The following is a 25,000-nucleotide window of genomic DNA, read 5'->3' as shown; positions in this document are numbered from 1 at the left end:
ACCATAATTTCCTGAAGCCGAGACTCAGACGTGAACCTGTGAACACATGCGTGCGAGTTCAACATCACAGAGGAACATTTCATCCACTTCACATTCATCGCTCAGGAGACTTAATATCTGCTTTTACAGAAATCGCTTTTTAAGGACTACAACAAACAGCTGACGGAACTACACGACATTCCTCCCGGGTTAGTGACATCACCAACCCTAAAATTTACATAAACCCCGCCCCCTGAACACGATTTATAGATTATCAAGACAGAATATGCTAATCAATGAGTAGAAGAACTACACATAATCTACATAAATTCATCAACTAACCATTCAGAAATGTCCTGTTCTTCTACATGTTGTCACTTCTTCTCGAGTCTGACTCCGGTTTGAACATAAAAGACTAAAAGTTTTTGAAATGTTCAGTGTGTGTGTGTGTGTGTGAGGTAAAAGGACACAAGCTCTTGAAGCTCCGCCCCCTGTGCCGGGAGCAGAAGCTCATTTGCATTTAAAGGGACATACACAAAACGATGCGTTTTTGCTCACCCTCAAAAAGTGACTTTAACATGCGATATAAAATATCTGTGGGGTATTTTGAGCTAAAACTTCACACACACACTCTGGGGACATCAAATAATTATTTTACATCTTGTGAAAAGGGCATTACACACCCCCTTTAATTAAAGTGCCCCCATTATGCTTTTTTCGATTATTACCTTTCATGCTGTCGCTGTTTGTGAATTAAAATGTCTGCAAAATGCATAACAAAGTCATTGTCAAAAATGAGTCGCCAGTAATTTCAGTCTCACTTCCTGTTACAAACCAATGTAGCTAATTTGCATAATGCCCACCTCTGTTCTTGATTGGCTGAACAGCGTCTCTTAGCTCCGCCCTCAAACACTGTAGTGTATCTGAGACTGGAAGAGTTCGGTTCGTGTTGTTCATGTCGAGAAGACGCTGTTTTCTGAGATTGAGACGGTAAAACCCTCGCCATCGTCACTGTTCATATCACTGTGATCGAGAGCTGAGACTCAGATATGATGATGAGCGTTTGCTTTCTGACCAATCAGAGCAGAGGAAGCTCTCAGAGGCGGGGCTTAGAGAGACTGAATCCTTGATCGTATGTTTCAGACACTGAGAGAAAAGAGCTGATGCTGTAATGTATATTATGAGGAAATTAAAGTGTTTTTGACCTGCGATGCATGTAAACCTGTTGTAGGAGACGCCAGAACAACATTAGGAGCCTAACATAGCATCATATGTAAACAAGTATTACATCGTATATTCACAAGTGTTTTTTTAGCGTTGTGTAATCGTCTTGTGGCGCCTTATCTCATGTTGATGCAAACTCTCACGCTGTAATTTTACCTGTGTAAATTAGTCTTTTAATAAGTACTGTGACTGTTTGTGCTTTTGTTTATTATTTTTTGAAATAGTCTGCATTTGCCATCGTTCGTTCAGCCTATTTAAAGAGGAGGATAATTAAAGCCCTTTAAAGAAGCGACAACTGTGAATGTGTGTCTAAACTAGAGTAAGCAGTGGAAAAACTGAGTTACAAACACATTCTGGATGGGGTTTATCCAAGTGTGTGTGTGTGTGTGTGTGTGTGTGTGTGTGTGTGTGTGTGTATATGAGTTTAAGACGAGGTGAAACATGTCCATTTTAAACAATTTGTCTTGGACTGGTGTGAGAATTACCATCTAAAAATGAATGTCTCTGAGACTGAAGATATGATGATAGATTTAAATAACTCTGTTGATGTTTCAGAGAATTGAGGTAGAGTTATAGATGATGAGTTAAACTGGGTAGAAAATACAAATCTTGTGTATCATTCCCATGAACGGTTTTATCTTCTGAGGAAGCTTTAGTCTTCTGGTGTAGACAAATCCATACTGTATCACACACACAGAGAGAGAGACACACACACACACACACACGCGCGCGCACGCACAGAGAGACACACACACACACACACGCGCGCGCGCGCGCACGCACGCACAGAGAGACACACACACACACACACACACACAGAGAGAGAGAGACACACACACACACACACACACAGAGAGAGAGAGACACACACACACACACACACACACAGAGAGACACACACACACAGAGAGAGAGACACACACACAGAGAGAGAGACACACACACACACACACAGTACAGACACTCTCGCACACGCACACACAGATACACGCACAGACACACACACACACGCACAGACACAGACACACACACACACACACACACAGAGTACAGACACTCTCAAGCACGCACGCACGCACACACACACAGACACACACACACACACACACAGAGTACAGACACTCGCACGCACGCACGCATAAACACACACAGAGTACAGACACTCGCACAAACACACAGACGCACACACACACACACAGACAGAGACACACACAGACAGACACACACACACACACAAACTTGAAATATTCGTCACATGATTCAACTTTATTACTTTGTTTATGTTGAAACTTTAATCCAAATGGATGGAAATTTTATACCCAATCTTAAAATTAGACCCAAATTATATATTTTTGAGTGCATTACAGAACAGTGATTGAATGCATATAACAGTTCATATTGAATTAGAATATTCTATTGATATTCAATTGATCTCTACATTTAGAAGCTGTAACTAAAACTGAGTCGATGTTACGATCCACAGCTTCTGTCATGAGCGGTTGGAAAAATAATCATGTGATTATTAAAAAAAAAAAAAAATCAAACAGATGCAAATAGTTAATAATAAACAATATTGTTTTGCTTCATTTACCATTTATGACTGACTTGAAATATATGCGTCACATTAAGTAATTAAAAAAATAATAATTTTTGAGTGCTTTACTGCTGGATTTTACTGTGTGTTCAGGACATAACAGGAAGTCGATGTTACGATCCGAAAGCAGAGACGTAGTAAAAAAGAGCCATGCTGCGCGTGTCATTAGTGTTTCATCAGCTCCTGCTGTGTGTGTGTGTGTGTGTGTGTGTGTGTGACCTGAGCCTCAGGTGATCATCAGGGTCACGCTTTATCAGCTCTAGATCACGGGTGTGCGATATATATATATCGTCTGCGGTGATATCGGAATTGTTGTTTTAACGAACAACACACACACACACACACACACACACACACACACACACACACACACACACACACACACACACACTCTAATACTATTAATACACTAATACAATACTATATAAGTGTGTATATTATATAATATACACACTTATATATTATTGAAAAAAATAAAAAATCACACACTTTATGATCCACGAGAGTCCCAAACCTGTCTCAAGGACAACACAAGAAACACACTCAGCAAAATATCGTCTAATAACTCCTTATTGGATGATTTTGGTTTTATAATTTGAAAAAACTCCTTACTTTATATAAAAAAAATTATAATAATTCCTCTCTCTCTTTCTTTTTACTTGTCTTCAACTTACTTAGTGTTGGGAATGGTGTGTATATTGTGTTGTGATAATTGTATGTAAGCTCAGTTTTGTTTGTAAAACTTTAAATTATGAATGCCTTAATACTAATGTTCTACGAATATATGAAAAAATATTGTCTAAAAATTGTTATCGAGAAAATCCCCCAAAATATCGAGATGTAGTTTTGTGTCACTATGGCACGTTCACCTCTGGGATCTCCACAGTTCCCAGCATTAATAGCATGTCTTGCTGGTGAAGTCACGAGGCGCTGAACACTGCACATCTTTGTTCCTGCGTCGCACTGCCAGTTATAATGGTGGATTTATCCCGGTCGCTCGCGCCTCAGAGCTGGAAACAGTCTCACAAAAATGGGCGTGTACACTGTGGAAAAGTGGGAGGCGACGGCCAATCACACACAGACCTGCAGCTCACTCATTATACAGACGCGTGAATATTCAAATATGAGAGAGAGAGAGAGAGAGAGAGAGAGAGAAACACACACAGCTGAGGGTTAAAAATGCCAAAACGAGGGAGAAAAGCGGAAGAACATTTAAAAGGTTTAATATTTTTTCGGTACATTTATGAGCACTACAGTCTCTGAACACAGACAGAATGAAGGATATAGTTACTTACTTGTTATCCGTTGTGGTTTAAATTGTCGCTCGTCATTGTCTTCTGTGTATCAGACGTACGGCTGTATCTGGGTCCTTATCTGCACATATATTTCATTTGAAGTATGTTTCAGGATATTTATTACAGTATATTTCATTTTTATACACAGAGCTGGTTCATGTTTAGAGAATTAGAGTATATTAATAAATACGTCCATACAAACTTGAAACGCGCTTGCTCCGGTCCGTATATGGACGATATATGATCCGCGCTGCAAGCGTAATAATAGTATTAATAATAATATAATAATAATAATTTCTACTATTAATAATTATTATTATTATTATAATTTATAATATATTATAAATTATATTATTTTATACTGTAATGCGAAGATCTCATGCGTAAAACAGCGCAGTGATTGGATTGAACGAGCTCTTTCTCATGAATAAATGCACAGATTATCTCGAGAGTCAGCTGACGTAGAATCGTGCCGGGAGCCAATCACACGCTCCAAAGGCAGGCTTCTACACAGCCAATCACATGCTCCGAAGGCAGGCTTCTACACAGCCAATCACACGCTCCGAAGGCAGGCTTCTACACAGCCAATCACATGCTCCGAAGGCAGGCTTCTACACAGCCAATCACACGCTCCGAAGTCACTTCTACACAGCCAATCACATGCTCCGAAGGCAGGCTTCTACACAGCCAATCACATGCTCCGAAGGCAGGCTTCTACACAGTCAATCACATGCTCCGAAGGCGCTTCTACACAGCCAATCACACGCTCCGAAGGCGCTTCTACACAGCCAATTACACGCTCCGAAGGCGCTTCTACACAGCCAATCACATGCTCCGAAGGCGCTTCTACACAGCCAATCACAAGCTCCGAAGGCAGGCTTCTACACAGTCAATCACATGCTCCGAAGGCGCTTCTACACAGCCAATCACACGCTCCGAAGGCAGGCTTCTACACAGTCAATCACATGCTCCGAAGGCGCTTCTACACAGCCAATCACACGCTCCGAAGGCAGGCTTCTACACAGTCAATCACATGCTCCGAAGGTGCTTCTACACAGCCAATCACACGCTCCGAAGGCAGGCTTCTACACAGTCAATCACATGCTCCGAAGGCGCTTCTACACAGCCAATCACACGCTCCGAAGGCGCTTCTACACAGCCAATCACACGCTCCGAAGGCAGGCTTCTACACAGTCAATCACATGCTCCGAAGGCGCTTCTACACAGCCAATCACACGCTCCGAAGGCAGGCTTCTACACAGTCAATCACATGCTCCGAAGGCGCTTCTACACAGCCAATCACACGCTCCGAAGGCGCTTCTACACAGCCAATCACACGCTCCGAAGGCAGGCTTCTACACAGTCAATCACATGCTCCGAAGGCGCTTCTACACAGCCAATCACACGCTCTGAAGTCACTTCTACACACCAATCACACGCTCCGAAGTCACTTCTACACACCAATCACACGCTCCGAAGGCGCTTCTACACAGCCAATCACACGCTCCGAAGGCAGGCTTCTACACAGTCAATCACATGCTCCGAAGGCGCTTCTACACAGCCAATCACACGCTCCGAAGGCGCTTCTACACAGCCAATCACACGCTCCGAAGGCGCTTCTACACAGTCAATCACACGCTCTGAAGTCACTTCTACACACCAATCACACGCTCCGAAGTCACTTCTACACACCAATCACACGCTCCGAAGGCGCTTCTACACAGCCAATCACACGCTCCGAAGTCACTTCTACACAGCCAATCACACGCTCCGAAGTCACTTCTACACACCAATCACACGCTCCGAAGGCGCTTCTACACAGCCAATCACACGCTCCGAAGGCAGGCTTCTACACAGTCAATCACATGCTCCGAAGGCGCTTCTACACAGCCAATCACACGCTCCGAAGGCGCTTCTACACAGCCAATCACACGCTCCGAAGGCGCTTCTACACAGCCAATCACACGCTCTGAAGTCACTTCTACACACCAATCACACGCTCCGAAGTCACTTCTACACACCAATCACACGCTCCGAAGGCGCTTCTACACAGCCAATCACACGCTCCGAAGTCACTTCTACACAGCCAATCACACGCTCCGAAGGCGCTTCTACACAGCCAATCACACGCTCCGAAGTCACTTCTACACAGCCAATCACATGCTCCGAAGGCGCTTCTACACAGCCAATCACACGCTCCGAAGTCACTTCTACACAGCCAATCACACGCTCCGAAGTCACTTCTACACAGCCAATCACACGCTCCGAAGGCGCTTCTACACAGCCAATCACACGCTCCGAAGTCACTTCTACACAGCCAATCACACGCTCCGAAGGCGCTTCTACACAGCCAATCACACGCTCCGAAGGCGCTTCTACACAGCCAATCACACGCTCCGAAGTCACTTCTACACAGCCAATCACACGCTCCGAAGGCGCTTCTACACAGCCAATCACACGCTCCGAAGGCACTTCTACACAGCCAATCACACTAGGGATGGCGAAAACTAAAAAAATTCTTGACCGACCACCGAGCCTCATTAGCCGGTTGAAACCGGTTAACCGATTAGTTTAAAATATGCTACGCTATTTGAAATAACAGCCATTTCGAGCCGCGCCTGCAATTTCACAACTCTGTCGCATCTCTCCGTCGCTCTGCCTCCCGCTCACACACACACACACACACACACGGCGCCGGCGCCGCCCTTCCACTCACGTCACTTTTTTAAAATCCCCAACAGCGTGAAACATGAGTCCCGCAAACGCGGCGCCGAGGAGCTTGTATGTAATCGGCGGAGAAATGGCTCCTTAGTTTCGAAATGGTTTGGGTACAAGGTGATCGCATTGAAAATAAAGGCGTTGGTAACACTTTACAATAAGGTTCATTTATTAAACATTATTTAATGTATTAACTAACATGAACAATACATTTGTTACAGTATTTATGAATCTTTGTTAATGTTAGTTAATATGAATAAAGCTGTTCATTGTTTGTTCATTTTAGTTCACAGTGCATTAACTCATGTTAACAAGATTTTAATAAAGTATTAGTAAATGTCGAAATTAACATTAACAAAGATGAATAAATGCTGTATAAGTGCAGTTCATTATTAGTTAACGTTAACTAATGTAGTTAACTAATGTTAACTAATGAACCTTATTGTAAAGTGTTACCAAGGCGTTTGTCTAGCATTAGAAGCTCATTTGAAACATTGCCGCGGCTCATTTCAGAAAATGACAGCTCCGAACCGAAGAGACGCCGCTTTAGTTTGAGGTAACTGTTAGTGCTAACAATAATAAAGAAAGATGATCATCATCACCTTATCTGTTACCACTGAAATGTATTTGTAATGTATTTTCATATTTAAGCACTGTATCACACAAGTTGCAACTTGCGTTACATCTGTGTCATTCTGTTTGGTGAAATGGTCCCACACACTACTCTTCCTCACACGCTTCCTCCTGTCGTCTGCGCTGGCTCTACCCTCGAGTGTGTTAGCCTGTAGCCTTTACTTTCTGCAAACCTTGTGAGCGCGCGAACCCAAACGCTGTGACCTCGCGCCGAATGTTTTTATTGGTTTAATAAGTATAAACGGGTGAGTTATGAAAGATTGAGTGAGAGGGATTTGTTCACTTCACACAAAAAGATATTGGAATGAGATACTAACTGTAGTAGCGTTTAGTCCACTGTCTATAATAGAATAATTTAGAGATCACTTTTTTTTTTTTTTACCGACTGCCGAAAACTTTGATCGGTTAACGTTGATACGGTCAACCATCGGTCAAACGGTCATCGGTTAACATCCCTAAATCACACGCTCCGAAGTCACTTCTTCACAGCCAATCACACGCTCGAAGGCGCTTCTACACAGCCAATCACACGCTCCGAAGGCGCTTCTACACAGCCAATCACACGCTCCGAAGTCACTTCTACACAGCCAATCACACGCTCGAAGGCGCTTCTACACAGCCAATCACACGCTCCGAAGGCGCTTACACAGCCAATCACACGCTCCGAAGTCACTTCTTCACAGCCAATCACACGCTCGAAGGCGCTTCTACACAGCCAATCACACGCTCCGAAGGCGCTTCTACACAGCCAATCACACGCTCCGAAGTCACTTCTACACAGCCAATCACACGCTCGAAGGCGCTTCTACACAGCCAATCACACGCTCCGAAGGCGCTTCTACACAGCCAATCACACGCTCCGAAGGCGCTTCTACACAGCCAATCACACGCTCCGAAGGCGCTTCTACACAGCCAATCACACGCTCCGAAGTCACTTCTACACACCAATCACACACTCCGAAGGCGCTTCTACACAGCCAATCACACGCTCCGAAGTCACTTCTACACAGCCAATCACACGCTCCGAAGGCGCTTCTACACAGCCAATCACACGCTCGAAGGCGCTTCTACACAGCCAATCACACGCTCCGAAGGCGCTTCTACACAGCCAATCACACGCTCCGAAGGCGCTTCTACACAGCCAATCACACGCTCCGAAGGCGCTTCTACACAGCCAATCACACGCTCCGAAGGCGCTTCTACACAGCCAATCACACGCTCGAAGGCGCTTCTACACAGCCAATCACACGCTCCGAAGGCGCTTCTACACAGCCAATCACACGCTCCGAAGGCGCTTCTACACAGCCAATCACACGCTCCGAAGGCACTTCTACACAGCCAATCACACGCTCCGAAGGCGCTTCTACACAGCCAATCACACGCTCCGAAGGCACTTCTACACAGCCAATCACAGGCTCCGAAGGCGCTTCCTCACATTTCGTGACAATGCCTCGACTTTGCTTTTCAACCCGAAAGAACAGGTTTTTTTTTTTTTTTTGCTCGAAAAAATGCAAAAATAACCAATTTCCACTGATAACATGTATGAGGGCTTCTAGTGTTTTCAGTGATATCTGTTCACATCTCAAAAAATGTGTTGTGGGGTTCATGAGCCTTTCAGGACGGAAACTCTCAAACAAAGCCTTCAGTTGTGAGCGTGAATCAGAGATCGGGAGCGGCTGAAGAGCTTCGGAGGGTCTGAGGTGTTGTTTGGATGACATGGAAAATGCGAGTCAGGGAAAACCATTGCTAGTCACAGCAGGAGTCAGGGAACTCCAGTATTCCCTGGCAAACCCTCAAAGTGTTGGGCACTGGTCCCAGAATGCTTTACACACGGACCTCTCAGCTTGATTAGAGCAATCGCAGAGCTTCAAGAGTGCTTCATCAGCGTTATCAAACACTCCAGGACCCGCTTACATCAAGCAGAAATACAGCAGCTTTTGTAGTGACTTTGGGAATAATCGAATACCTTAGAACAAAACAAAAAAAAATATTTCGATTCTGCTTGTCGATTCCGATTCTTATCGATTCCTAATTCCAATAAGGTAAAAACAAAACTAAAAAAACCTTTGATATCATTCACATTTAGTCTTATTGCAAACCATTTAATTGTAGCTGAATATTAGGGATGTACCGATAATTGTTTATATTTGAAAGCCGATAACCGATATATTGGCCGATAAATCTAAATCCAGATCTTTATATAATTTTTGAGAGCCTGATTACAAAAACAAAAGTTCTAACCATTAAAAGCCACGTCCCAAACACACAATTAAAATGTTCACGTAATTTTATGTAGCCGATATGACAGACTTGCACTTTGAAGAGAGTCCGTGTAAACGCTGTTGCTGAAGTTGGTATTGTGGCTTTATATAGCTATGGTCAGACACTTGCGTTTGTGTCATTATAATATTAACATTTTATGAAAATCATGCTCAGGTTGAGTTGTGGGGTTGTTGACCAGCCAGTGACCGATATTGTTTGCAATTGCATCGTGCATCGCATTACGTTCTCATCAACGTACAGGATATGAAGTTTAATATGGGCGCTCAGTTTTCTTGTTGTTGAAATCTCATGAAAAAAATCTCATGATACAAAAGATGAAGCGCTATGCACAAGATATTTAAAGGGGGGGTATAATGCCCTTTTCACAAGATGTAAAATAAGTCTCTTATGTCCCCAGAGTGTGTGTGTGTGAAGTTTTAGCTCAAAATACCCCACAGATATTTTGATATATCATGTTAAAATTGTCACTTTTTGAGGGTGAGCAAAAGCGCACCGTTTTGTGTGTGTCCCTTTAAATGCAAATGATCTGCTGCTCCCGGCACAGGGGGCGGAGCTACAGGAGCTCGTGTCCTGAACATTTCAAAAACTTTAAGCCTTTTATGTTCAAACCGGAGTCAGACAAAGATGGAGAGACTCAAGCAGAAGTGACAACATGTAGAAGAACAGGACATTTCTGAATGATTAGCTGATGAATTTATGTAGATTATGTGTAGTTCAAGTAATTGATTAGCATTGCTATTAACATTGCATTCCAGGGGCGGGGTTTATGTAAATTTTAGGGTTGGTGATGTCACTAACCCGGGAGGAATGTCGTGTAGTTCCTACCAGCCGTTTGTTGTAGTTCCTTAAAAAGCAATTTCTGTAAAAGCAAATATCTCCCTTTGCTCTGAACTTTGAGCGTTATAACTTTGCAGATGTTGTTTATGATCAAACAGCAACATTACACACTAACTACAGTTAGAAAAGTGAAATCATAATCAACCACCCCTTTAAAACACTATATTTGGCTTCTAGACTAGACGGCAAAGACTAAGACTATTCTTTGCTCTGCAATACAAAAACGTTTATAGTGTTTCTTGAGTGAATAAAACGCTGCACTTACTCAAACATCAGTTCTTTGTTTTCCTTGCATTGCAAACAAGCAGAAATCAGATTCTAGATGGAGGCGGGGTTAAGTTACAAGGTTTGATTGACAGTTGGAGGATAATTTGATAATTTTCCACGGCACACCTGACCTGACAACAGTGGTTGGGAAACAAAAGAACACTTACGCAAGGAACATTTGCCTGTGGTTTAAAAATATTGTAGAAAAACAACTAGCCTACACTCTACACTCCAATTTTGGGTCAAATATGGACAAACTCAGCCCTTGGGTTAAATTTTTAAATTTAATTTTTAACACAATGTTTGGGTTTGTCCATATTTGACCCAAAATTGGGTTGAAACAACCCAGCATTTTTTAGAGTGTAACTAATATAAATTTCAAGCATTATTAAAGGGCCGGGCGATATGGCCTGAAAAAAAATCCCAGATTTTTTTCACCAAAAATCCGGTTTACGATAAACATGAAACATGAAAAAGCAACGTCAGTATCAATTAAAAATACATCTTCAGTTTCTATATAAAGCGTCTCTCCAGTGTGTTCGTGTGTTTACTGGCGTCTGACCTCGACGGACTGAACCGAAGAAATGAACCGAAGAAATGAACCGAAGAAGATTTAAACCTCAAAGAAGGCGGAGCCTCAGAGCCACACCCACTTATTACATCATCACCACGAGCCAATGGGAGTTCAGAGGCGTTTACCAGCGTGTGGTGCGTTTCCCGAAGCATCGTCAGCCAACTATGGTCGTTGAACTCTGTCGGTAACGATTGGGAAACGCACCGCAGAACTTTTCCGGAAGTTTCAAACCCCCAAATCTAACTTTGTTTTTTTTACCTGATTTTGTTTGAAATGACGTCACAACTATATTGTGTCTTCTGAGGTGGTCTGTTGGGAAAACTGGGAAACCGTCGGTATTTTCCAGCAGTAAATACACATGTTGTGCTATATCCTCAGACTGCTGTGTGTAACGTTGAGCGTCTAATGCTGATCATTGTCTCTGTTTTCTCCACAGCCTGCATCTTTCGCTACAACGCTCTCTCTTTAGTCTATCTTCTGTACCTGCTGCTTTTACCCTGGTTTCAATGGCCCAACAAACACACACTACGAGGTAAGAGTGTTTCATTTTCAATGGCGCAATACTGTCTGGCTAGAAACACGGCTGATTGCTAAACGAATGATATTGTGTGATATGGGTGAACATTTCATAGTTCAGGAACTCTGACTGGATATTTTTGTCTTGTTGTTGTTGTTGTTGTTGAGTGTGTTTTGTTATGATACAATAAAAAAGAAATCGATCTCGAACGATCCCTCTCTGTCTAGTAAGGGTTGAAACTCAAGACTTGAAGTCTGTTTGCCAAACCACAGCTTGACCGACCTTGATAATAGAGGAATCCATTATAAACCACGACACATTCATTCCTGCAGTATTAGACTTCAGAGATCCTCAGAGCCTCAACCATGATGGATAAACAAAAGGTTCCTGCTCTTAAACGTGGCTTTTCCCATCCGAGCTCCAGACTGTGTAATGTGCAGGGGTCAGGGGTCTTTATTATATCTCTCGAGCTCACATGGCAGGTGATCACCGGAGCTGGACACAAAAATGTGGCGTTATGTATTTGATAACTGGGTTTAAAGCTGCAGTCCGTAACTTTTTTGGGGTTCAAAATGATCCAAAATACATTTTTGACCATAACCAGCCAGTGTTCAAAACTCTCAGCGTGCCGTAGCTCTATTCAAAACGGTAAGCTTGTAATAATGTTTTTAATTCCAGTGGTAATGGTGGATTTCCACCAGTTAATTCTCCTCATGATTAAAATGAGTGAGCATCAAGTCGACAGATATATCTATGACAGATCGTGACTATCATCTGATTGGTGGTAATCGTTCTACGGTCAGTTTAAAGGTAGGGTAGGTCAGAATTGTCTAAAAAAACTTTTATTCAAATTAGTTTAAACTGTCTTTATATACCAATACATAATTAAAATGCAAGTACTCTGAAATAGAGAGTATAAAAAACTGAGTGACTCTAGTGTATTTAATCTTCAATAAACACAGCTCATTAATTCCATTCACTCCCACCTAAAAACGGGAGCGCGACTGCGCGCACGTGGGCGGAGCCAGTAATAGCGGCGGTAGTCATGGCGACGGAGAGTGACAGTCGCGCAAGCCAATCACTTGTTTCGTCCCGGTAGGAATTAATGAGCTGTGTTTTTTGAAGATTAAATACACTATAGTCACTCAATTTTTATACTCTCTTTTTCAAAGTACTTACATTTTAATGATGTATTGGTATATAAAGACAGTTTAAGCCAATTAGAAAAAAAGTTCTTTAGACAATTCTGACCTACACAACCTGTAAGCTGACGGAGCTTTTGGGGAAACGCAGCCCTGATCCGTGGCCGATCGTTTGGAGTCAATACGGGCCATTGCATTCTCAATATTTATTACTTTAGCCTTTAATATTTAATATTTATTACTTAACAAAGTGAAAACTGGAGGCGGCCAATACAGACCAGCACAGACTCGACTACATAATAAGGAGCTTAAATTATTATTATTATTATTATTAAATGTCATCTTGTAGTACAGGCTCCAATTTTTAATTTTATCGCATAATGTTTTCTAAGATGATTGTTTTGATTGATTGTGATGATTAGACTTTTTGAAGCACCTGGTAAGAAAGAGTATCAAATACATAGTTAAAAACTGAATATGCTGTATCTGGAATCTTTATTTCTAGAAAATATTCACATGATTCATATTGCACCGTAATGTCACTCTTTACATCGTCGTCTTCTTGGCGCTGGATACGCAGAACCTCGGGTCGTACCACACAAGTCTTGTACGTGAGCATTTATACACTCAGTTTCTCTTTACGCTATCGGGTCGGTGTAAAAGTCAGGCACTCGACCGGAGGCGGCGTCAACGTTAATCCTGTCAGATCGTCCATCACTGAGTGAGCGTGTACGGGTCGGCCAATCTGGTTCTGTCCGTTAAAATTAACTTTTGCAAATAACAATCTGGACAGTGAGTGCGCTTGCACATTAAGATAAAATCAGATTTTCTCCAGTCATTGTTAAAAAACAAGCTAACAAAACTGGCTAACTAGCGTTAGTGAAGCGGCCGGAGGGATCGTTCTGCAACCAACTAAGCTCCGCCCACAAAAAACGTCACCATGTTTACTAACTGAGAAGGGGTCTATAGGCGGGTACGGTATTTGTTTGTTACCACAGAACACTAAAGTACATGTACTTGGAAAAGATGGCAAGAAAAGCTTGACTAACTAAACTAAACATTATTTAAATCTATTTTCTATTTGTTAAGATATTGATATGAACTTAAGTATAAGCTTAATTCATAAAGCTTCCTCCGTTGCAAGCCTAAACTGTCATCACATTATTAAACATTTAGAAAATCGATTTTTGAAATTTGTGAATCGATTAGAATCGTTGGACGATAGAATCGCGATGTGATGTGGGATCTCTGAGTGAGTGAGTGGAGGCGGGGCTCATTTGCATATTCATAGCACCACAAATACTAAATGAGGCAAGGGTGTCGAGTTACATTCAAGCTATTTTAAGACAAAAAAAAATGTGATTTTTTTTTTTTAAATATGTAATTTTGGTGATTAAAGATGAGTTTTAAAGATACAGTGATTGACTGCAGGCGGACTTTAAGGAGAGACTAGTTGTTTTCTGAGCCGTTCATGCAATAGCCTGCAGTAACGGTGATGACTCGTGTTTCTGTGTACATAACTGGCATGATGACCTCATGTTGGGCGTTCACACTTTTTCTGTTGCCATAACAGTGTGTGTGTGTGTGTGTGTGTGTGTGTGTGTGTGTCTGGTTCTCTGTTGGATGGGATGAGGAAAACATTCCAGTGTCTGATTCGCATTATTGTCAAGCCTGTAAATATATAAATGCTGCTTCTGTGCTGTATTAAAAAAAAGTCTAAAACAATGATCGACTGAAGAGAGATCCATATCCTTTATCCTTATATCTGTGTTCTACTACTTGTGTCTGATTTCTTATTATTGTTTTTTTTTTTAATCCAAAATGATTGCATGATAGACTGCTGAAGTTGATATAAAATGTTTTCCAGCAGATGTTATGAATGTTTGTTTGGTTGTTTAATTAGAAATATGGATGATAAACGATAAACGATATATCAGTACAAGTTCAGTTTTTGGGGATCAATATTTCAAGCCTTTTTTATACATCAACAAGAGTTGGATATTTAATTGCCCATGCTCTTTTACCCTATTTTTACATTTAGATTATATTTGCCGTCATCTAACGCTCATTTACAGTTAATATTTAAAATGCTAATAATTGAATAACACTGTATAAATTAATATCTGTTCTTTATAATGTTGTGATGCCTCACAATTCATCTTAGTCTTTATTTGATTATTTATTTATTTATTGAATCCAAATTATGTGCATTTTTAATATTCACCATTTATCAGAAAAATATAATAATAATAAAAACAATATTATTTTATTTTAATTATAATAAAATATCTATCAGCTTATCTGTAGGACAATATTTGGCCGAGATATGACTATTTAGAAATTATTTGGAAACTATTATATATAAAAATCTGGAATCTGAGGGAGCAAATAAATGTTAACATTGAGAAAATCTCCTTTAAAGTTGTGCATTTATGTTCACGATTGTGCTGCATTCACTCACACAAATACATGTTTTATATATTTACGGTAGGACATTTACTAAATATCTTCATGGAACATGATCTTAATATCCTCATGATTTTTAGCATAAAAGAAAAATGGATCATTTTGACCCATACGATGTATAGTTGCTATTGCACAGATATACCCGTGCGGCTCCAGACTGGGTTTGTGGTCCGGGGTCATATTTATAAGGATTAGCTTTATTGTGTTGTCAGAGAAGTTCACATTGCTTTAATTGCTTTAATTCCTACATCTACAAAGTCATCTTTCCTCAGTCTGGATGTTATTGTTCTCAGATGACGGTCATCTCCGTGTCTTTGGGATAATCTGGGAAAATCCCCTCGACAGCCGGCCATAGTAAAACGAAACCTGACTGGGAACAGTATTAATGGTTTTAATGAAAACCATCTTGCTTTTTCCCCTACTGTGGATTAGCCACACATTCTGTGGCCGGGGAACCCGGGGAAGCCAGTTGCGAACAATCAGAGGCTCAGGACAAGAACAACGCTGTAGGAAAGTGTAGATCACAGCTGGAGAATGCTAGCCTGGGTATATCTGGGTCACATTCACATCCATACTCACAGTTTCCTCAATTATTTAAATTGTTTTAAGCTTGTTAAGTCCAGAATAGCTTGTTCTGCTCACTGACTTGGCTTTGACCTTTTAGTGTAATAACAACTGATGCATATTGCATGCAAAAATTGTAAGATTGTTCTCAAATCTCAAAAAGGTCCGATAACTTTTAACTTAAAGAGGTTACACTGCAAAATATGCTTTTCTTACTTAGTATTTTAGTCTTGTTTCCAGTCCAAATATAAAAAAATTCTTAAATCAAGATGCATTATATAGCAATATCTCAAAAGACCAAGTAAAATTGAAGAATAAACTGGTCTGACTTCATTTCGAATAAAATCCGGTTCGTTTCGTGAGTTTGAAACCGCTTGTGAACTCCCATTGGCCGGTGGTGATGATGTAACAGGTCAGGTGGGTGTGGCTCTTAGGCTCCGCCTTCTTTGATGTAGAAAATTGGCTTTGGTTTTTATAGTCACCACAATATATATTGTTATACCGCCCAGCCCTACATCCTTTATAACTTTATAACTACTAGACATTACATTAGATATCATAACTCTCGATCTAGATAGAATACATTTGTTTTCATCTAACATTAACATAAGTGACCATGTGACCACAGAACCAGTCACATGACGCACGGCTATCTGTGGCAATAGCCAACTATACATGGTATGGGTCAATTTTGGCATTTTTCTTTTATGTCAGAAATCATTAGGATATTAAGATCATGTTCCATGAAGATATTTAGTAAATGTCCTACTGTAAATATATTAAACATATATTTTTGTGAGTGAATGCAGCACAATCGTGAATGCACAACTTTAAAGGAGATTTTCTCAATGTTTACATTTTAGATTCCAGATTTTCTAATAGTCATATCTCGACCAAATATTGTCCAATCCTGGTCAATATTGACCAATAAGGTCTCCCACCACTGTGTGTGTGAATGTGTGAGCGTAACATCCCGGAAAACATGGATGCTCTCTCCTGGGGTGTGTGTGTGTGTGTGTGTGTGTGTGTGTGTGTGTGTGTGTGTGTGTGTGTGTGTGCCACGTGTCGCCCACGGTCTCACCAGTTACTTCAGAGACTTGTGTAATCTGCGCTCTCTCTCACCAACATTCATTTCCTCAACCACAGTGATACTCGTGGGAAGAGTCGTTTTTGAGTCATCTTGGAGCATTATTTGTTTTGATAATGTGGTTTCATGAAAGATTAGCTTAAACTGATTTTTAACAAATGACATCAGATTGTTGATGACAATTTAGATAAAAAATGTACTGTATTGTTGGCCATGATGGGCATTATACACTACTTGGAGCCTTTAAAATGTGTATTATCATCTGAAATATGCGGTGACTGACTCCATAACCTGTTCATAAACGAACACTGAACAGCTCTGAGGACATATTTTAACATCCTAAGTATTTATATTCTGTAATTGTTTTTATAAATCCTACCCTGTATGTTGCTTTGCATAAAATTAAACAACAGCACAATAACGAATTTATAGATACAATTAAATTTACACAAACCTGTATTTTACTATGCACCAATTTGATGGAGCTGCACTGCTCTCTCCTGAAGAGGTCGCAAAAAAGCCTGCGATACATAACTCAACCCCTGGGTTGTTACGTCTGACCCAGGATCTGGGTAACACAGAAACTACCAAAACACTGGGTTGTTACGTCTGACCCAGGATCTGGGTAACACAGAAACTACCCAAACACTGGGTTGTTACGTCTGACCCAGGATCTAGGTAACACAGAAACTACCCAAACACTGGGTTGTTACGTCTGACCCAGGATCTGGATAACACAAAAACTACCCAAACACTGGGTTGTTACGTCTGACCCAGGATCTTGGTTACACAAAAAACACCCAAACACTGGGTTGTTACGTCTGACCCAGGATCTGGGTTAAACAAAAACTACCCAAACACTGGGACTGGGTTGTTACGTCTGACCCAGGATCTGGGTAACACAGAAACTACCCAAACACTGGGTTGTTACGTCTGACCCAGGATCTGGGTAACACAGAAACTACCCAAACACTCGGTTGTTACGTCTGACCCAGGATCTGGGTTACACAAAAACTACCCAAACACTGGGTTGTTACGTCTGACCCAGGATCTGGATAACACAAAAACTACCCAAACACTGGGTTGTTACGTCTGACCCAGGATCTGGATAACACAAAAACTACCCAAACACTGGGTTGTTACGTCTGACCCAGGATCTGGATAACACAAAAACCACCCAAACACTGGGTTGTTACGTCTGACCCAGGATCTGGGTTAAACAAAAACTACCCAAACACTGGGACTGGGTTGTTACGTCTGACCCAGGATCTGGGTAACACCAATCTACCTAAACACTGGGTTGTTACGTCTGACCCAAGATCTGGATAACACAAAAACTATCCAAACACTGGGTTGTTACGTCTGACCCAGGATCTGGGTTACACAGAAACTACCCAAACACTGGGTTGTTACGTCTGACCCAGGATCTGGGTTAAACAAAAACTACCCAAACACTGGGACTGGGTTGTTACGTCTGACCCAGGATCTGGGTAACACAAATCTACCCAAACACTGGGTTGTTACGTCTGACCCAGGATCTGGGTTAAACAAAAACTACCCAAACACTGGGACTGGGTTGTTACGTCTGACCCAGGATCTGGGTAACACAAATCTACCCAAACACTGGGTTGTTACGTCTGACCCAAGATCTGGATAACACAAAAACTATCCAAACACTAGGTTGTTACGTCTGACCCAGGATCTGGGTAACACAAATCTACCCAAACACTGGGTTGTTACGTCTGACCCAGGATCTGGGTAACACAAAAACTATCCAAACACTGGGTTGTTACGTCTGACCCAGGATCTGGGTAACACAGAAACTACCCAAACACTGGGTTGTTACGTCTGACCCAGGATCTGGGTTACACAAAAACGACCCAAACACTGGGTTGTTACGTCTGACCCAGGATCTGGATAACACAAAAACTACCCAAACACTGACCCAGGATCTGGATAACACAAAAACTACCCAAACACTGGGTTGTTACGTCTGACCCAGGATCTGGGTTACACAAAAACTACCCAAACACTGGGTTGTTACGTCTGACCCAGGATCTGGGTTAAACAAAAACTACCCAAACACTGGGACTGGGTTGTTACGTCTGACCCAGGAGCTGGGTAACACAAATCTACCCAAACACTGGGTTGTTACGTCTGACCCAATATCTGGATAACACAAAAACTATCCAAACACTGGGTTGTTATGTCTGACCCAGGATCTGGGTTACACAGAAACTACCCAAACACTGGGTTGTTACGTCTGACCCAGGATCTGGGTTACACAAAAACTACCCAAACACTGGGTTGTTACGTCTGACCCAGGATCTGGGTTAAACAAAAACTACCCAAACACTGGGACTGGGTTGTTACATCTGACCCAGGATCTGGGTAACACAAATCTACCCAAACACTGGGTTGTTATGTCTTACCTAGGATCTGGGTAACACAAAAACTACCCAAACACTGGGTTGTTACGTCTGACCCCGGAGCTGGGTAACACAAAAACTACCCAAACACTGGGTTGTTACGTCTGACCCAGGATCTTTGTAACACAAAAACTACCCAAACACTGAAAAAGTAACCCAAAAAACAACCCAAAATGCTCATCCCAGGATCTGTGTAGAAAAAATAACCCAAGCTTTTTTATAGTGTGTGAAAACTCCCAAAGAATACTTTTGGTCAGCAAGATGAAACAAGTTTTTGAAAAGCTCTGAAAATCCCAATTGTCTTTGGTTAAATTACACTGTAGTTATTCGCCAAAATAAACCGTGCGTATAACAACTGGATAACCTTTGAAATTGGCTGAAAATATCCCAGCGCTGATGTGTAAAACCTCTGGCTTGGCTTGGTAAGGCAGACTGTTATTCTTTCCATAGAAACTCAGTAACTCTGCACCATCTATGGAGCAGCGTCAAGTGCTCTGGAGCCCCGATTCTTGTTAAAACAATCACAGCTACACGTGTCAAAACACAAGACATCACAGTCATCTAGTTCTGTGGAAAATTTCATAATGGCCTGCAGATTTCACACACTTTCACACTGTAGTGAGGAACAGGTTAGATGTGAACGAACGCTGAAGTGGCCTTTCATTGAATCTCACTGGAAAGAAAAACGGTAAGACAAACTGGAAAGACAAATACAGCTCTGTATTTCCCAGGTGTCCTCACTCACCTCGTCCAGCACGAATATCTCTGCTGCGATGCCATCCGTTCTCACACTCTAAAAAACACTGGGTTAAAAACAACCCAACAACCCAAAACTACCCAAACACTGGGTTGTTACGTCTGACCCAGGATCTGGATAACACAAAAAACACCCAAACACTGGGTTGTTACGTCTGACCCAGGATCTGGGTAACACAAAAAACACCCAAACACTGGGTTGTTACAGCTGACCCAGGATCTGGGTAAAACAAAAAACACCCAAACACTGGGTTGTTACATCTGACCCAGGATCTGGGTAACACAAAGACCACACAACCACTGGGTTGTTACATCTGACCCAGGATCTGGGTAACACAAAGACCACCCAACCATTGGGTTGTTACATCTGACCCAGGATCTGGGTAACACAAAAAACACCCAAACACTGGGTTGTTACAGCTGACCCAGGATCTGGGTAAAACAAAAAACACCCAAACACTGGGTTGTTACATCTGACCCAGGATCTGGGTAACACAAAGACCACCCAACCATTGGGTTGTTACATCTGACCCAGGATCTGGGTAACACAAAGACCACACAACCACTGGGTTGTTACATCTGACCCAGGATCTGGGTATCACAAAGACCACCCAACCATTGGGTTGTTACATCTGACCCAGGATCTGGGTAACACAAAAACTACCCAAACACTGAAAAAATGACCCAAAAGTCTCAATAACCCAATATTTTTTAGAGTGCACAAACAGAGTATGTACTTCAGTTTCCAGTATAGTTTGCTTGAGGCAGAACTTGAAAGCCTCAAGTAAGGGAATGGCCCGTCTGATGTCTGCCTAGTAAAACCTTTATTGTACAGGTTACATTATGCAGCAGTGCATTTCCATCCGGGTTTAAGTAAAGTATAACCACATTCAGGCTGTAATTGCCGACTGTGCAACTTTCCTATACGTAGTGCTTACTAAAGCACTGTTACTATTCATACTTGCGGTTATTAAAAACCCCTTAATGTTATACGTCTTAAACTTTTACTGAAGTCGTTTGTGGTACGGACATGATTGAAGTTATGTGTCTTGTTGAGGAGAGTTGTGCTTTTACTTTTCTAAACAATCAGACTGTTTTCATCTGGTGGACTGAAACAGCAACAAAAAAAAAAGCTATTTATGGATGTATTGTGTTATATAGCTTTTTGTGAATGGAAAAGGTCTGCAAAGTTTTAATGATCAAAGCGCATGACACATAAAGTTATTGTTTCCTAAAAGAAAGAATCGATTTTGATCAGTAATTTCATTCACTGGAGTTCTTGTAGTTGTTACAAACCAATGTAGCTAATTTGCATAATGCCCACCTCTGTTCTTGATTGGCTGAGCAGCGTCTCTTAGCTCCGCCCTCAAACACTGTAGTGTATCTGAGACTGGAAGAGTTCGGTTCGTGTTGTTCATGTCGAGAAGACGCTGTTTTCTGAGATTGATACGGTAAAACCCTCGCCATCGTCACTGTTCATATCACTGTGATCAAGAGCTGAGACTCAGATATGATGATGAGCGTTTGCTTTCTCACCAATCAGAGCAGAGGAAGCTCTCAGAGAGGCGGGGCTTAGAGAGACTGAATCCTTGATCGTATGTTTCAGACACTGAGAGAAAAGAGCGGATGCTTAAATGTATATTATGAGGAAATTAAAGTGTTTTTGACCTGCGATGCATGTAAACCTGTTGTAGGAGACGCCAGAACAACATTAGGAGCCTAAAATAGCATCATATGGCTCTTTAAAACATGTCAAATGTAAAAGTTTGGCCCTAACAGTGACCAGATGTAGCTGAAGTTTAGATGTCTTTACAGACAGCCCCAGTGCTCTTTACCTATTTTATTTGTATTTTATTTGTTAGTATTTTGACAGTCCTGCCATGATCAGAATAGCTGGGCCTGCCTTTGCATTTTCCTAACTCTCGCAAAAGTTAAACACTCACACATGTGCTTATTTTGTACATCTCTGCGCTGTTGGAAAAAGACTGTTAGAAAGCCCGTCTTTGGGTGGCAACAATGTCAATTTTGCAATTAAATATTACAAGAGTTTCTGCAAAGCCTGTAAAGCTATTGTTATGACAACCGATGGATGACAAATACTGTGCTCATGGACGTTTTTAACCATTATTTTTTTAAATGGCAGGTTTAAACTCAAATGAACCTTAATTATAAGGTTTATTTTTAAGCTGATTTGTAATATTGACCATCAAACGAGTTATTGGACTTTTGTGAAGAAAATGTACATGATTTTGAGTGTGACAAACTACATCATTACAGTCTTTAACGCTCTGTTGCTTAGTTATGTGTGTCATGTCATGGTTTAAGCTGCCCTGTCAATCAAATGATGCTGTTGCTGATTAAATATAACGTGAATAAATATATTTTCGTCAGGTTAGATACTGATTATTAATCTCTCTTTATTTAAACCTCTCGATTTAACCGACGGACTCATAGATCCGCCATGTTTGTAGTTTTTCAACACTTTGTATCTGAGTTTGTAGTTCTAATCGAATATTATGCTTGTTATCTATGCTTGTGATTTGGGTATTTGTTCTTATTTTTTACTGACTGTTCACTTGCCTTTAATAATGTTAACTAACTTTATCAGTTAGGCTAGTCGTTCTTGATGTACTCAAAAGTGTGCTTTTTAAGTAATAAATGCAAAGCAAAGTTTATTTCGTTGTTATTTTCTTTCTTGCTGATCCGAAAAATTATATAAACCGTGAGTTTTGTGATCCATTGAACCACTTTAATTTAAACATACCACAATTTGGGACGCACTAATTCTAATTTCCAATACTATTTAGGATGGAAAGTATGTGAATTGGGATTTTTTAATGATCTGTACCAGCCTCAACTTCTGTGTATTTCTCCTCTCCATCCCACAGGACACACTGGACGTTTCATCAAGGCTCTTTTCAGCACCAGTCTGGTTTTCCTCTTGGCACACGTGTGCTTCCAGATCTGCTTATACACCATCCCCGGCCTGGATGATGCACTGGGACACAACTGTAAGTCCAACTTATTTCCTCGGGTCATTTTGACCCGGAAATATTTTTTGAAAAATTGAGTGTTCATCAGAGGGGTCCGAGACCCCGTGACTTTTGTCGCACTTGAACCACGAATACACAAACAAAAATGTAATTGATTCAAAGAGTTTTGTGGTTGAAAGTAACACATCCTTCCCTCGCGGGTCAATTTGAGCCCCTTAGGAATGAATGGAATGCGAGGAATGCTTCAGTTCACATAGAAAAACCTAAAAATGCTCAAAATTGTTAAAACTTTACCAAAAAAATAAATGTATCATGTCTACATGTGGATCTGACTGCATACTGAACTGACTTTAGGACCCAGCGGAACAGCTCATTTGCTCCATATACAGCTATAAGGCCATCTAGAGTCATGAAATATCATCTTACATTATTGGTTTTCCTCAAGAGGTCGGCAAAGACACCCTGTGTGAGATATTTAGAGCTGAATTAGCTCTTAGCTAAGGGTTATGCATTAAATTGTGAGTTATTTTGAATTTAAGTTCAAAGAATGTGAGGAATGTGCTTAAATTACTATTTATTGATCATTAATTGATTAAACCAGTAATTTACAGGTAAATAAAAAAAAATCTCCTAAAAAATTGCATAAAAAATCGAAAAAATTATATATCAAAGTAAAATAAAATAAGCTTTCTGCACCAGAAAAAAAAGAAAGATATAATTTTAGGGCTTCTGGTCATCTTGACCCGCGAGGGAGTGCCTTGTAACGCGCAGATTTGTATGATGATGCGTTGATGTAATTTCCACTGAGACAGGAAGCGAAGGCGGGACATATCGAATGGCTCCTCCCCCTTTTCAAATAGCCAATAGCGTTTAGTTTCCCTCACAGACTGCGAAGCACCATGAAGCGAATCCGAGCGCTGATGATACGCTGGATTCAATAAAAGAGGTGTGAATAAATTATACACTGTGTAATGTTTTTAAGTTGTGAACTACCCTAAAAGCGAAATCTCATTGGCCGATGTCCATTTCTGACACCGTGATTGGTTCAGATGCATCACGTGACGCGCTCTGACACTCAGATGTGTGTTTCTGACTGTTTTTCTGCTCAGTTAAAGGCCATAAATGCTGTGTTTATAAGTTTTGATGTGATTTAGGTGGTTTGTATTGTTGTTGCTAATGATTTGATGAGATATTGTGTCAGTAAATAGTTGTTTCCACTAAAAAAGTATGAATTTTAACACTGCAAATCTTTAAATGCCTTTTTCTCAAAATGAGTTTAGTCATTCTCCAGAGACACATCTCAGCCGATGTACACCAAACTCTCCAGTTACACACTTAGCAGTGTTCTGAAGATATGTTCAGAGGGATTTGTTAATAAATCATTCCTGGCCTGATTTATGTGACATTTTAATAAATGGGCGAAAACTTATTTTTTTAAGGCTATGAACAGTATATTTAGATTTCCTAGGTAATGAAAGCATGTCTCCTGAAATCCCTCTGAACATCTTTCTTCATCTTGTGTGTAATCAATGTGAAAAAATTATTTTGCACCTGGCTTTATCACGTTCTCCTATCTACCGAAAATATATGCAAAATTGCGCATATTTAATGAGATAATGCATAATTTGCATAATTAAACATA

At 41.0% G+C, this 25,000-nt stretch overlaps 1 protein-coding gene across 1 annotated transcript in view; it reads left to right on the top strand.

Moving 5' to 3' along the window:
- The window catches only part of piezo1 (piezo type mechanosensitive ion channel component 1 (Er blood group)), a 140,989-nt gene that overhangs the window by 25,933 nt on the left and 90,056 nt on the right, over nucleotides 1-25,000 (top strand). Inside the window, exons 2-3 of the mRNA XM_079589536.1 lie at nucleotides 11,841-11,936; nucleotides 23,254-23,376. Coding sequence (XP_079445662.1) covers nucleotides 11,841-11,936; nucleotides 23,254-23,376 — 219 coding nt within the window. The remainder of the gene's footprint in view (nucleotides 1-11,840; nucleotides 11,937-23,253; nucleotides 23,377-25,000) is intronic.

This window comes from Phoxinus phoxinus (genome assembly GCF_949152265.1).
Source record: "Phoxinus phoxinus genome assembly, chromosome: 2".
NCBI lineage: Eukaryota > Metazoa > Chordata > Actinopteri > Cypriniformes > Leuciscidae > Phoxinus > Phoxinus phoxinus.
Note: the sequence above shows the minus strand (reverse complement) of the source record. Positions and strands in the feature narration are given on the sequence as shown.